This window comes from Xenopus laevis, chromosome 4L (assembly GCF_017654675.1).
Source record: "Xenopus laevis strain J_2021 chromosome 4L, Xenopus_laevis_v10.1, whole genome shotgun sequence".
NCBI classification, from domain to species: Eukaryota; Metazoa; Chordata; class Amphibia; order Anura; family Pipidae; genus Xenopus; species Xenopus laevis.
Window position 1 is genome coordinate 129,315,857 of NC_054377.1, and position 14,216 is coordinate 129,330,072.

Below are 14,216 nucleotides of genomic sequence, written 5' to 3' on the forward strand. Positions count from 1 at the left end.
CTTTTGTGTTCCAGCCACTGCTCCTCCTGCTTGAGCCACAATCATCTTAGAGCCAGGCCAACCCCACACCACCTCCTGTGGCTCAAGCAGGAGGAACAGTGGGAGTTCCTTAAACTGACACAGTTAAAGGGGTTTTTCAGCTTTAAGTTAACTTTTAGTATGTTATAAAATAGCTAATTCTAAGCAACTTCTTGTTTATTTTTTATAGTTTTTTAATTAATTGCCTTCTTATTCAGATGCTTTCCAGCTTTGAAATGGGGGTCACTGACCCCATGTAAAAAAAGAATTCTCTGTAAGGCTACAAATTAATTGTTATTGGTACTTTTTATTACTCATTTTTCCGTGCAGGCCTATTCATATTCCATTCTCTTATTCACAACAGTGTATGGTTACTTGGGTAATTTGGACTGTTAGCAACCAGATTGCTGAAATTTCAACAGTAGAGCTGCCAAATAATATGCTGAATAACTCAAAAATGAAAAATTATAAAAAATGAAAACCCAATTGCAAATTGTTTCAAAATATCACTTTCTACTTTTTTTAAAGGTGAACAACCCCTTTAACAGAAATTTGTAAATTTAAAAAACTTTGAAAAAGGCGTTTTGCTGTTTCATAATCAGCTGCTACATCATGGAGGTGGTTCAAGCTATAACTGGTGGTAGAGTAGGGAGTACAGTACATATGGACATAAGTGATATTTGTGAAGATTATCATTCATCCAGGGCATGGTATATCAGTAGAAATAAGTCAAAACAACTGGACCTGCTGTGTTTTTCTTGAAGGCGTTTCACTAGTCATCCAACTGGCTTTCTTTATTCAGAATCTCATTCATTCTGAATTGAGAAAGCTAGTCGGATGACTGGTGAAACGTCTTCAAGAAAAACACAGCAGGTCCAGTTGATTTGATTTGACTTATTTCTACAGATATGACGGTGATGGTTTTTTTTAAGAGCCTGTGATGGAATTGGGGATGTTGTTTGTTCTTTTTTTTTTTTTTTCTTTTTTAATGGACAAGTGGTCTTTGTGACTTATTCTTCTTACACAGCAAAAAGCAGAGCCATTGCCATTCCCGTCGACCTAGACAGTCAGGTAAACAACTTATTTTTGAAGAGCCACAACATTGTACAGAAGACCGCAATGAGCTGGCGAATGTCTGTACGAAATGCAGCTCGACGGGATTCTGTGTTGACTGCATCACGGGACTATCGGAACATCATTGAGAGGCTACAGGTACCTGGTGTGCACCAAAATCAAATAGCAATCTGTGGGATGTGTAGAGTGTATGTATGTATATGTGTGTGTGTGTGTGTGTATATATGTATATGTATAAATATGTATGTGTGTATGTATATATATGTATGTGTGTATGTGTATATATATATATGACCTACCACTTCTGCTTGTCACTGGGTTGCTGTCCACCTTTCAATGTTCTGTATGTTTGATTCAAAAGGATATCGTTTCATCATTGGAAGATCGCCTCCGGCCCTTAGTTCAGGCAGAACTTTCAGTCCTTGTTGATGTCCTACACCGACCAGAACTTCTGTTTCCAGAAAACACAGACGCTCGGAAGAAGTGTGAGAGCGGCCAGTTCATATGCAAGTAAGTTATCTGTTAATCAGCAACGAAGCTATGCCGTTTTAGAACTGTTTTGGCATTTAGAATTTTTCAAAGAACTAGCACTCCACATCCAGATTTTGTGTAATTCTGCTTCCAGGCTAATTCGACACACAAAGCTGCTGCTAGAGGAAAATGAGGAGAAGCTGTGCATTAAGGTCTTGCAGACGCTAAGAGAGATGATGGCCAAAGACAGAGGCTTTGGGGACAAGGTAGAGAACTTGTGACTTATGTATCAATAACATCCTGCTGCTGTCAGCCATGGAGAAATCCAGCACTAGATGGCAGTGGATCTGCATTTACTGAACACAACTGTTGGTGGCTGTTGTAGCAAAGGGAAAAAAAAAACCTTTATCACCTGCTGTTAAACTACAGCTCCCATAAATATCCGCCATGTAGTTCAATAGCACCAATATATTATCTATTGAAAAAGCACTCATTGTACTATGCACCTCTGAGCCTTATATCTCCATCTTAATATATATCTATATAGTTTGTTTAGTGAAAGTGTTTACTAATTGTAAATATTATTTAGCCTATTATTTAGAACAGTAACACCAACAAATTAAAGTGTTTTAAAGCAATGAAAATATCATCTACTGTGCCCTGCACTGGTAAAACGAACCTATTTGATTCAGAAACACTACTATAGTTCATATAAACAAGCTGCTGTGTAGCAATCGAGGAAATTGGGAAAAAAGGTTAAATGGCACAGGTTAATTAGTGGATAACCGATAACACCATTATGTTCTACAGAGCTTATCTGCTGTGTAACCTGAACCTTTTCTCCTTTGAATGGCTGCCCCCATTGCTACACAGCAGCTTATTTATATAAACAATAGTAGTGTTTCTGAAGCAAACACACCAGTTTTACCAGTGCAGGGCAACACTGCATTATATTTTTATTACTTTAATATACTTTAATTTTTTGATGTTACTCTTACTTGAATTTGAAGCTATATATGCTAAAAGACCCCCTTTCTCTGCTACATGGTTTTCCAGACAGCCCCCATCATACGAGATGGGACTGCACAGCAGTGTTTTGAAACATGCCACTATCAGCAGGGTTCTGTTTCTAACACCTGATTTCTACTCTTTTGCAGCTGGTAGCTCTTGAAGCACTGGAAAGCTCAGAGGTTTAGACTTGATTAATTCTTGTACATTTATCCCCATTTCCTACTGTTGGTGACCCACCCTAAAGGGAAACTATCATGGCTTTTTTTGTGTGTGTCTGTGTCTTTAAATCTTGTAAGGTATTTATTATTTGCTTTTCCTTGTTGCTTGGGTGTTTGTGTGTGTTTCTACCTTGAATTCCTCTGCCTAGAGGCAACACAGTGTGGAACTGACTGCCCTGTCCCAGGGCAATACAGAGGTGTGGCTGCACAGTATGTTAGAATTTTGTAATGATATGAATTTGTCTAATCTGTTGTCGGCACACACAAAAAAGTTTGCTGTGTTGTGTGATTCGTTATGTAACAACCGAATGATGATTTCCCTTCAAGCCCTTTTCTCTTTATGGCTGGAAGTTCTTACAGTGATCCATCTGTCGTAGCTACTACGGTGGTTGCTCTCGTCCAGCAATAAAGAGGTTGTTTACCTTTAAATAAACTTTAAGTATGATGTAGAGAGTGATATTCTGAGACAATTTCTGAGACAATTTATCATTTCTAGTTTGAGTTATTTAGCTTTTCATTCAGCAGTTCTCCAGTTTGCAAGGTTGTTAAGTTCCAAATTACCCTAGCAACCATGCATTGATTTAAATAAAAAAATGAAATGTGAATAGCAGGACGACTAATAAAAAAAAAAAGTAGCAATAACAACAAATGCGTAGCCTTGCAGAGCATGTGTTTTTTAGATGGTGCCAGTGAACCCCATTTGAAAGCTTGAGTCAAAGAAGAAGTCAAAGGAAAAATGAAGGCCAATGGAAAAGTTGCTTAGAAATTACCATTCTATAACATACTAAAAGTTAACTTAAAGGTGAACCACCCCTTTAAAGGAGTACTAAAGCCTAACTAAAGAAGTAGCTAGAAATGTTTTACATTATGTTTTGGGCTTCTGTACCAGCCCTAGGCAATCACAGCCCTTTAGCAGTAAAGATCTGTGTCTCCAAAGATGCCCCAGTAGCTCCACATTTTCTTTTCTGCCGATTCACTGCACATGCTCTGTGCTGCTGTCACTTACTGAGCTTAGGGACCCACTCACAATATACACATAGAATAGAAATGTCACAATATAAGACTGATTAGTAATTAATACATATAATTACTACATGGCAGCACAGAAATCAGTGCAATTAGTATCAGAATTTAATAATCAGCCCTGTAGCATCAGCTTATATTACAGACCAACCTCATTTTCTGCTGGATAATTAGCGACGACCCCTAAGCTTAACTTCTCAACAGCTGCTCAGAGCCCACTGAGCATGTGAGTGTCACAGACACTTTCCAAGATGGTGACCCCCTGTGACAAGTTTGAAGTCCTGGATCATTGCTGCTATTGACAAGCTGAAACTTTAGGCTGGTGCAATAAGTTCAGTAAATAAAAAATGGCATTTTTAGCCATATTCATTTTTAGGGTTTAGTTCTCCTTTAAGGTACCAGTTTCCTGGTTGTAATGTATAGCTGTGGCAAGCCGAACTTATCAGATCCTTTTTCTGATGGGATCTGTGTTTTAGTTACAAGGACACGTACCAATCCTCCTATGTTGCTGGTGGCTAAAATCCCAGCCCTATATATAGAGAAGGTTTCATCACCTGCTTTATTGAGGGACGTTAGTTGCTACGTCTGGTAATCAGATTCCTCCCTGGATCAGTGATCTGTTTTCATTGTAAATCTACGTACAGCGTATCCCAGCCTGCAGTGCACAACAGCTTTATCGGGTGGGAGACTCCAGTACATGCAGTCTTTGCTATGGACCAGTCTGTTCAGCCAATAGAAAAGACTGAACAACACAGAGGGTCACTTGGCACATGCAGATCCCTCTTATTCTTGTCGTGCATCACAAATAAGGAATCTCAATCCCATGTGCGTGATCTGGCTAAGCTGAGCTCTCTACATCAGCCGTAACACTCCCGCCTGTTTTTAGCAGGGCCGAGAGACTTGCATTTCACAACAGGTGGGAATAAATATAGGATGAGACTTGTGCCCTTTTCATCAGGGAAATGTTAAAGGGGAAGTATACTTTTCAAAGTTTACACAGCTATGACGATTTGAAATCAAATTATGAGCAGAATTGCCAATTTTAGTTTATATAGGTGGAATGAATTCAATGAAGAATTCGTATCTTCTCAATTTATTGTAATACTGATTGAACTACAGCTATGGGACCAGAATGCTCGGGACCTGGGGTTTTCCAGATAAGGGATCTGTCTTTAATTTGAATCTTCATACTTTACGTCTGCTAGAAAATCTTGTAAACATTAAATAAACCCAGTATTACAGAGAGAGAAAGGAAATCCTTGTTAAAAATGGGAATTATTTGGATAATATAGAATCTATGGGAAGCAGCCTTTCCATAATGTGGAGCTTTCTGGATAACGGGGTTCCCAGATAACGGATCTCATACCTGTACTAGACTTACAAATAGCTACTGGAAGCAAGAATGGGTTCAGCTTATAATGTCATGCAGTTTTATCGCTAGCAATATGTTTGTCATGTCGACTAACAAGCTGCTGGTTCTTCCCAAAGGTGCCAGTTTAGAAAACCTACTTCGTCAACTACATACAAACCCTAATTTACTGAATTATTTTAACATGTTGTCTATTTTGGGCTTTTTTCCCCTTAAAAGTCAACTACAAAATTCCATTTCCATATTAGATATATTGGCCATTCAAAGTAGAGGTAGGACAAAGAGGACATCAAATCCACTTTTATACCACTCAGGCCGGTCTTTTAGATGGTGTTAATGTATTGTTGGCGACAAAGCTGAACAGGACATGGTTAGCCTTTATGTGAACCCCTAGAGCTATAGACAAGTTGCAGTGTATAGTAAATGTATATCCTTTTGTTCCACCAAGAATTCTGCGTTTTTAGATAAGACTGGGTAAAGACAGGCATCCTTGGAAACACATTATCCAGAAAGCTTTGAATTACAGGAAGGGCATTCCCCAGTTTTAATCAAATAATGGCAATTTTGGATAAATTACCTTTTCTCTGTCTTAATAAAACAGTACCTTGTACTCCGGGGGAGATTAATACATAGGATATCCTAGGCTATAAAATCTAGGGGGGCCATTAAGCTTTTTTTTTTTTTTTTCTTTTGTTATTTTTCAATGATTTTTATTTGTGCTGCTGGCTTCTGTCAGGTTGCGTCTGCTGGGAAAAAGAAGGCAGTCAAGGCCGTGTGTGCCCGGGTGCATGCATATCCATTGACTTCACTGGTTTGTGCTGACCCCGACCTTGTGTAGAGAGCACGAGTGCCTTGATCTGCACACGTCCAGACCCAACATTAGCCTTAAAGGATAAGTAAACCTTAAAAATAAGTGAATATGAAATGGATGAGGGTGTTATTCTAAGCATTTTTGCAATGTACATTCATTATTTATTTATTTATTTTTAATTCCAAGATATTAAGGGATACATGTACTGTTAACATGAATAAATTTTGTTACGACAGCACCACCTAGTGGTCATTTTCTAACCAGTCTGACCACCAAGTTTTCCAAGAAGTTGTCAGTAGAAAGAGACTGGTCTGATGTTTTTCTGGTTAGGAAAGATTTGAGAGAGTTTTCTAACAGCTGGATTTCAGCATACAAAATGACATTTATTCATACTTTTTGAAGAAACAGATAACTGTGATGGATAAAGTAAGGGTTTCTGTGTTATGTGTTATCAAATTTTGCTTTGGAAGCCGTAATTCCCCTTTAAGATTGTGGAATTTCTAGTCAGTGCATACTCTCACCTAATGCTTTTAGTTTCCTTGACAAAGGTCACATGCAACACACAGGGACAGATTTATCAAGGGTCGAATAGTAAATTCTAATTATAATTTTCGAGTGTCAAAATTCAAACATTCAGATTTTAATCCCCCTATTCGAATGCACCTAGACCATGGAAACGGTCCTAATTAGAATATTCCACCTAAAACCTGTCGAGTTCATGTGCAAGTCAACGGCAGAGGTCTGTAGAGCCATTCCGAGATGTTAATACCTTCCTGACATTCAAGTTTTTTTTAGGGAGAAAAACTCTATACGTACAAATCGCATACGATTCAAATTTTCGGGTCGGAAATATTTGATTAAATTAGCCATTTAAATTTTTTCTTAAATAACCTCTCCGTCGAATTGTGAGTATATTCAGTTTAAAAGAAAATTCACATCAATTTGAGCTCTGATAAATTGGCAATGTCTGCTGAAAAGTAAGGAGTTTTTTGCCCACTCTGGCCACCCATGCAATGCTGTCAACAGCAACCAGGAACATACTAAACAAACTAGTTGTTATTTTTTCCCATTTGCTTTGGTCTACTTGTGAAATCTTTCTCTGGACAGATTTTATTTAGAGTAAATCCAGTAACCAGGCACATTTACTGAAAATATCTTTTTCTGAACCAATCGTCCTTGCTCCTATGTCAGACTGATCCTAGATTTCCTTTACCAACGCATCAGGAAGCTTGCAACATTTCTTACCCTTTCACTTCATTAGCTGGCCAAATGAGTCAACTCTTTCCACTCTTTTGCTTTATAATAAATCCCACATTTCTCATTACTGTTATACTGCAGCAGTTTAGATTCAGAGGTATTCTAGGCTCTAAACAGATAAAATTTCAGTACAGGAGGCATATCTGTCTGGGGGGTGGGGACACTTGTTGCTCTCCTCATACATACTGTATATACTAGAGTATAAGCCGTCCCGAGTATAAGCCGAGGTACCTAATTTTACCTCCAAAAACTGGGAAAGCTTATTGACTTGAGTATAAGCCGAGGGTGAGAAATGCAGCAGCTTCTGGTAAATTTCAATCTCGTTTTTGGATGACTATTCTAAGCGCCGGCGAATATTCTTTGGCGCCGGCTACTATTCTAAGGCGCCGGCGAATATTCTTAGGCGCCGGCTACTATTCTAAGGCGCCGGCGAATATTCTTAGGCGCCGGGTACTATTCTAAGGCGCCGGCGAATATTCTTAGGCGCGTTTTTGCGCTTGACCAGAGTATAAGCCGAGGTAGAGTTTTTCAGCATATTTTGGGGGCTGAAAAACTCGGCTTATACTCGAGTATATACGGTAGTCTCCTCATTCCACTAATTCTGCACTGTGTCCCACTCTACCTCGTTGGGAGTTCTTTTATCACGTTAAACAGTGTATTTGGGACTTAAAGGGATCCTGTCATCAGAAAACATGTTTTTTTTCAAAATGCATCAGTTAATAGTGCTACTCCAGCAGAATTCTGCACTGAAATCCATTTCTCAAAAGAGCAAACAGATTTTTTTTATATTCAATTTTGAAGTCTGACATGCGGCTAGACATTTTGTCAATTTCCCAGCTGCCCCTGGTCATGTGACTTGCGCCTGCACTTTAGGAGAGAAATGCTTTCTGGCAGGCTGCTGTTTTTCCTTCTCAATGTAACTGAATGTGTCTCAGTGGGACATCGGTTTTTACTATTGAGTGTTGTTCTTAGATCTACCAGGCATCTTGTGTTAGGGAGCTGCTATCTGGTTACCTTCCCATTGTTCTTTTGTTTGGCTGCTGGGGGGGGTGATATCACTCCAACTTGCAGTACAGCAGTAAAGAGTGATTGAAGTTCATCAGAGCACAAGTCACATGACTTGGGGCAGCTCGGGCCACATACCCAGTATTCTTTCCTCGTATAGCTGAGCCAATACTATGCCTGGCCATTTCATGGTTCAGTTCTGCCATCTGTATTGCTTCTAATGTTTATAATGACACATGGCTAAGGGGATGTAGTTCTGGGAGAAGGGTAACCAGAACCCATCAGCATTCTGAAGACCAGCACCATTTTCCTGGCCCGTTAATGTTGGCCTACCTTCCACTAGGCAACATAGAGTAATTCTTCGATGTAGACCCACTCCATCACCTCCACAGGCAAAAATGTGTCATCTGTTCATCTTACATTTGGAAAAAGACATGCTCGGTGTATAAGACTACAGTTTCTCGCTAGTGTTACTTCGCTCCCTTATGCCTGGCGAATTTGCGCAATGGACGTAACTACGCATATGTATACACATTTATTGTGGCTGGACTAGAGTTACAGAAGAAGAATCTCCTGTCTCAAACCTCATCCTATAAAGAAGCAATTACAATTTATAGCCTGTAGTTTTTGTTTTATAGTACACCTACATGAATAGGGCAAAATAAGCCTTAACCAAGGTGTTCAATGTAATCCTTTCGAACATTGGGTTTAACATAAAAGGGAGTGGTGGTCTGGAAACTATTGGTATATATATATATATAGCTATAGATATATAGATATAGATACTGTATAGATATAGATATATATAGATAGATAGATATAGATAGATAGATAGTATGCTTTTTAAATTATCCTTTCAGTTGCGGAATGGAAAAACCCTTATTGTATTGCTCTGCAGCTGAGTGTTACTGCAAGTGGACTCTGCCAAGTGTCTGGATATTTGGATTTGGATAGTGTGCTCCTAGCATCCCTGTGTCACTTAGTTTCTAGATAAGTAGGAGCTAGGGTGGGGGCTGAAGTTGAGAGTCCCTGGTATTTCCATGGAAAAGAGTTATAAACAGCAGTTTTGGCAACATGGATAATAAAAATAAACCATCGGTGGGCGTTGTATTTTAGGAAGTTGTAATGTACTATAAAGGAGGAAGGCAGGAAGGGTCAGTAGGGTATTGTACTTTATTAAAGGATAAGTAAACCTTAAAAATAAGTTAATATAAAATGGACGAGAGTGCTATTATATGCATTTTTTTTGCAATGTACATTCATTATTATTATTTTTTTTAATTCCAAGATATTAAAGGTTACATGTACTGTTAACATGAATGAATTTTGTTCTAGTAGCGCCACCGGTTGGTCATTTTCTGACCAGTCTGACCACCAAGTATTCAAAGAATTTGTCAGGAGAAAGAAAGAGGCTGCTCTGATGTTCTTCTTCTTAGGAAAGTTTTGAGAAAGGTTTCTAATGTTATTACAAACCAGAAGAACATCAGAGCAGCCTCTTTTACTGCTGACAAATTCCTTGACTACTTGGTGGTCAGACTGGTCAGAAAACGACCAGCGGGTGGTGCTGCTGTAACAAAATTCATGGAAGTTAAAAGCACATGTAACCTTTAATATCTTGGAATTAAAATAATAATATAAAATAATGAATGTACCGTCATCAATTTTACATTCACTTATTTTTAAGGTTTACTTATCCTTTAAGAGGCGTACAGATTCATTGGTAGTAAAGGTACTTTTTTCCCTTTCCAAATTAATGGTAAAACCCTAATCTATAATATACAGTACTTTTGCAGTAGTGGTCTCTAGGGATATAATTTAAATAGTCAAGTGATAAATTCCAAAGAAAAGCTGATAAAGGCAGTGAGTTAATAAGAAGATACTAATAAATGGTTTTGGGGCCCGCCATTTGCATTGTTGCATGTTTATGGGAAAGAACATCTTGTTTACTTTTAATATCTGTGTGGATCTATTATCCCATATATAATCTATTTTTATCCCAGAGCGCTTATAGCCTATTAAAAGGCTGTAAATGTCTGCATAACCACCAAGTGGATTCTTTTTCTCCAGCTCTTTGCTTCTCTGGTAGTGCCCTTTACTGTGGCTTTGTGTGCCTGATGATGAGGTGCCAGCTACAGGCATATTACATAAGATTCCAACCGTCCCCCCTCCCTTGGAACTGGATCTCTGCTCCTGTGACCTTCAACGCTAATTACTAATAAACACATTACTGTTTAAAGGGAAGGCCAAATGGCTGGGGCAAGGCTACTAGGCATCTGGATACTTGTGCCAGCATGGCAGCCTTCAGTTATTCACACTCTGATCAGAGCCATGTCCACAGATGCAGTAATGACTAATATGGAACCCTCAGGCTTGTGCGGAGCTGCATATCCGTCCCAGAAGAACTAGTAGTCAGATCAGCTCATCAGTCCATGTTGTACAGCCACCTTCATTCTCATGAGCTCCAGACTTTTCTGTCTGTGTGGGAGAGAAACTGTCTGAGAAGAACACTCCCTGGTCCAAATATCTATCCCCAATTATGTCCAGATGGTAGCAAGAATATCTTTGACCCTTCCTCTGCTGAATCACTGATCTTGTGTGGGAGGAAATCTGATTAACCCCTTCCCGCAAGTGTCTGTGTCCTTTAACACTCTGTTGTTTATATCCCTGAAACTTGTGGCTTTGTGTGCTGCAGTGGCTACTTCTAGTGTTCCGCTTATAATACTTCCGTTTTGCTTCTATCTACCCCATATCGCTGCTTCAGTCGACAAAACTGCACGAGTCGGAGGAGGTGTGTAATATTTTGGTTTTTTTAATCAGGGGCTCTGTACCATTTGCCCCAAAATATCATTTATTTGTCATCATCCCAAGTGCCAGAGTTAGGGCAGAGGGGGGGGTCTCTTGTAGTGCAAGAAGATCAAGTGGGGAAAAGTACTTAATGCTACATGTCCACCATGCAAGCCACTAACTGTTGTACTTTGGCATCTCCTGTTGGTGGGAAGCTGTAGTTCAACAGTTGGAGTGCTACATGTGGACTTACCTAATGTCTGTGAGGTTTGTGCTTTTACCTGCTCCCTCTTCACTCAAAGGCCCCAAGGCAAATCATTTTTGCTCTACCCTAAAACTGGCCTGGACCATTTTATATGGGGTATGTCTGTTTTTCCCTCGAAGTACAGTCCTATAACCCACTTCACTACTACATCTCATCTCCCATTTTTCAGATACTCTGTTTTTTTAACTTCTTAATTTGTATTTCTGTACATCTGTCACATGCCTTCTGGATGCCAGGTCTATGACGTACATTGTACTAAAATTGTCTCGTATCTGTATGGTCCAAATGGAGGTGCTTTATCTGAAGTCAGTGTGTGTTCACCCTGGAATTAGATTCCTAATCTATGATCTGGGACCACAAAAAACCTGTGTCCCTGTGGTGTTTATGGTGGGTTGCCCCATCCCCCAGAATACAGTGTAAATGTTCAAACAAGGTACATAACTGAGTCCTAATCCAATTTTAGGCCAGAAAGTTTATTTCCCTACGTGATTTTGGTCTTGTAACTAGGGCTCATTCACAAAATGCATTTCTGTGCTGAAAAGACCCACCTGTCCTCTGCTTTCATATCCAAAATATGGTCCCATATCTGTGTCTGACTCATTAATAAGAAAGATTTCAAAAGCATCTTACTACTGCTGTGTCAGAGGAGGAAGGGTTAGAAGATGAATTTGGAAATAACCCTATGCAACTCCTTTTTGTAATGAGCCAAGGTGCATTCCTGTGACTCTCGCCCAATAGGTCATGAGCAGGGACCAATAACCAGAAAAGCAGATGCAGTGTGTGAAGGTGATATAGATTTATAAACAAAGTGCTAAATGTGACTGTCCACTGTCCTGTCCTTGCTTTCAATGCTTGAGTTGGCAGGAATATCAATAGGTGATGGTTGGAGCTACGGGGTGCAAAAGGTGTTATCACATGGACTTTAATCAATATAGTTTGTCATCTATCTCCAAGACCTCATAGACCTGCAGAGGGAAGGGGAATGGTTTGCAATAAACATTGGGAAGGCAAAACTGTAGCAGGTTTGAGTTGACTCTGCTGGCCACAGGGTTACGAAACTTAAATGTATATAAGGAAATCTCTGAAAAATTCTGTCCCACTAATAAACAATGACTGGATTAGTGGCTTGATGAATTGAGACCCTAGAACAGTGATCCCCAACCATTAGCTCATGAGTAACATGTTGCTCACCAACCCCTTGGCTGTTGCTCCCAGTGGCTTCAAAGCAGGTGCTTATTTTTGAATTCTAGGGTTGGAGGCAAGTTTTAGTTGCATAAAAACCAGGTGCACTGCCAAACAGACAAATACAAGAGGTCCTCTGCACTCAACCCATTATCAATATATTTAAGACTGAGACATTTTGTGCATACTGCTACTGAAAAATGCCTTACCCTTTAAACAAAACAGGGATTGTTTGTCCATATATTGCAATATATTTAAGCTGGCCAACTACGTCAAAGTCATCCCATATCTGGCCAGTCCTACGCTTAATTTTCATCTGATTCATTAAGAATTCTATTGCTTCATTATACATTTTACAAAGGGACTAAGTTTTACCTGCAACTTACTAGCTGCTTTCAAAGTAAAACTCCCAAACTTAGCTGCCCTTTTATTAGACACCAGTGGGATCACTTGACTATAGCTGGGAAGGGTGGGAGCTACAACATGGAGCTAGGGTTGCCACCTTTTCCAGAAAAAAATACTGGCCTTCTTATATATTTATCATTTTTCCCTATTAATAACATTGGGATCAACCATCATTTTTACCAGCCAGGCCCTTAAAATATCGGCCAGGTGGTCACCCTACATGGAGTTGGTCACTGCTCCTGTATAACTATAACAAACAAGGGAAAGTGCTAATAAAGCCAACTTTCCCTTGTTCACTGCCAAACAGAGCCAAGGTAGGTTGACAATCCACATAGGGGCTACCAAATGGCCAATCACAGCACTAATTTGGCACCCAAGAGCATTTTTAATGCTAGCGTTGCTCCCCAACTCCTTTTGGTTCTGAATGTTACTCATGGGTTAAAAAGGTTGGAGATCCCTGCCCTAGAACATCTTTCTAGTAGTTTGAAAGGGATGTGTCAGGCCCTGGTGTGGTTGACGTAGCCACAACTCCTACACGCCTTTCTTAGACTCCTTCCACAGCTTGAGTGCAAAGATGGAAAGTTAAAAACCACTGTTTTCTCTAGTCGAGGACCTGAAACTAACCTGATTAAGCCCTTCAGCACCCAACAAGAAATGTGCTCTTTCCCCTAAAGGGCCCCTAACAGAATTTGCTCCCTAACAGCATTTTCTTGTCACCATAAGGCATTGTTTATTCTGGTTCTGCAGCACCTATCGCGTATACATTTAGATATGCTAAATGTGCTAAAAACAATTTATATGATTGACCATTTAAGTAATAATATGGAAAAAGTAACTGCAGTTTTCCCTGGTGCCCAGAAGGCTATTGTAAACCATCCAGTCATTCCATACCCAGTGCCTCTATTTCCACCTGTCTCTGTGGGGGGATCCCTGGGAATTGGGGCTCTGCTCTGTTTATGAATCTAGTCTCTGCATGATCACAGGAGCCTGTCCAGGCCCAGCCTCTGAGACAATGGGAGGATATCAAGCGGGTAGGTAGCACTTCTGCCCATTTACATTCCATCCTCAGATTTTGTTGCCATAGAGCGATCTTTCTCGTCTCATTAATCTGTGTTGTTTTTTTTTTTTTGTTTGTTTGTTGAGTAGTAGGTTACATATTCTGTGTGCCAGTTTTCTTGTTCTGTGATTTGTTCACTAGATGAAGCCATTTTTTTAAACGTTATGCTGTGTGCTGGGGATGTAAATTAATTTTGGAGCAACGTGAATTTGATCAGAGATTGCAATATAGGGCATATTTATTTGCTACATGCAGAAGATTGCAGC

At 39.7% G+C, this 14,216-nt stretch overlaps 1 protein-coding gene across 8 annotated transcripts in view; it reads left to right on the forward strand.

Annotated features, from left to right (window-relative positions):
- The window catches only part of LOC108714625 (inositol 1,4,5-trisphosphate receptor type 1), a 119,069-nt gene that overhangs the window by 79,407 nt on the left and 25,446 nt on the right, over window positions 1–14,216 (forward strand). For 5 of the 8 annotated variants that reach the window (XM_041590800.1, XM_041590801.1, XM_041590802.1 and 2 more), the window contains 3 exons: window positions 1,046–1,230; window positions 1,454–1,602; window positions 1,718–1,829. In XM_041590800.1, coding sequence (XP_041446734.1) covers window positions 1,046–1,230; window positions 1,454–1,602; window positions 1,718–1,829 — 446 coding nt within the window. Of the gene's footprint in view, window positions 1–1,045; window positions 1,231–1,453; window positions 1,603–1,717; window positions 1,830–2,720; window positions 2,754–11,018; window positions 11,046–13,876; window positions 13,925–14,216 lie in introns of all 8 variants that reach the window. The other 3 variants (XM_041590798.1, XM_041590799.1, XM_041590804.1) reach the window with 1 other exon arrangement.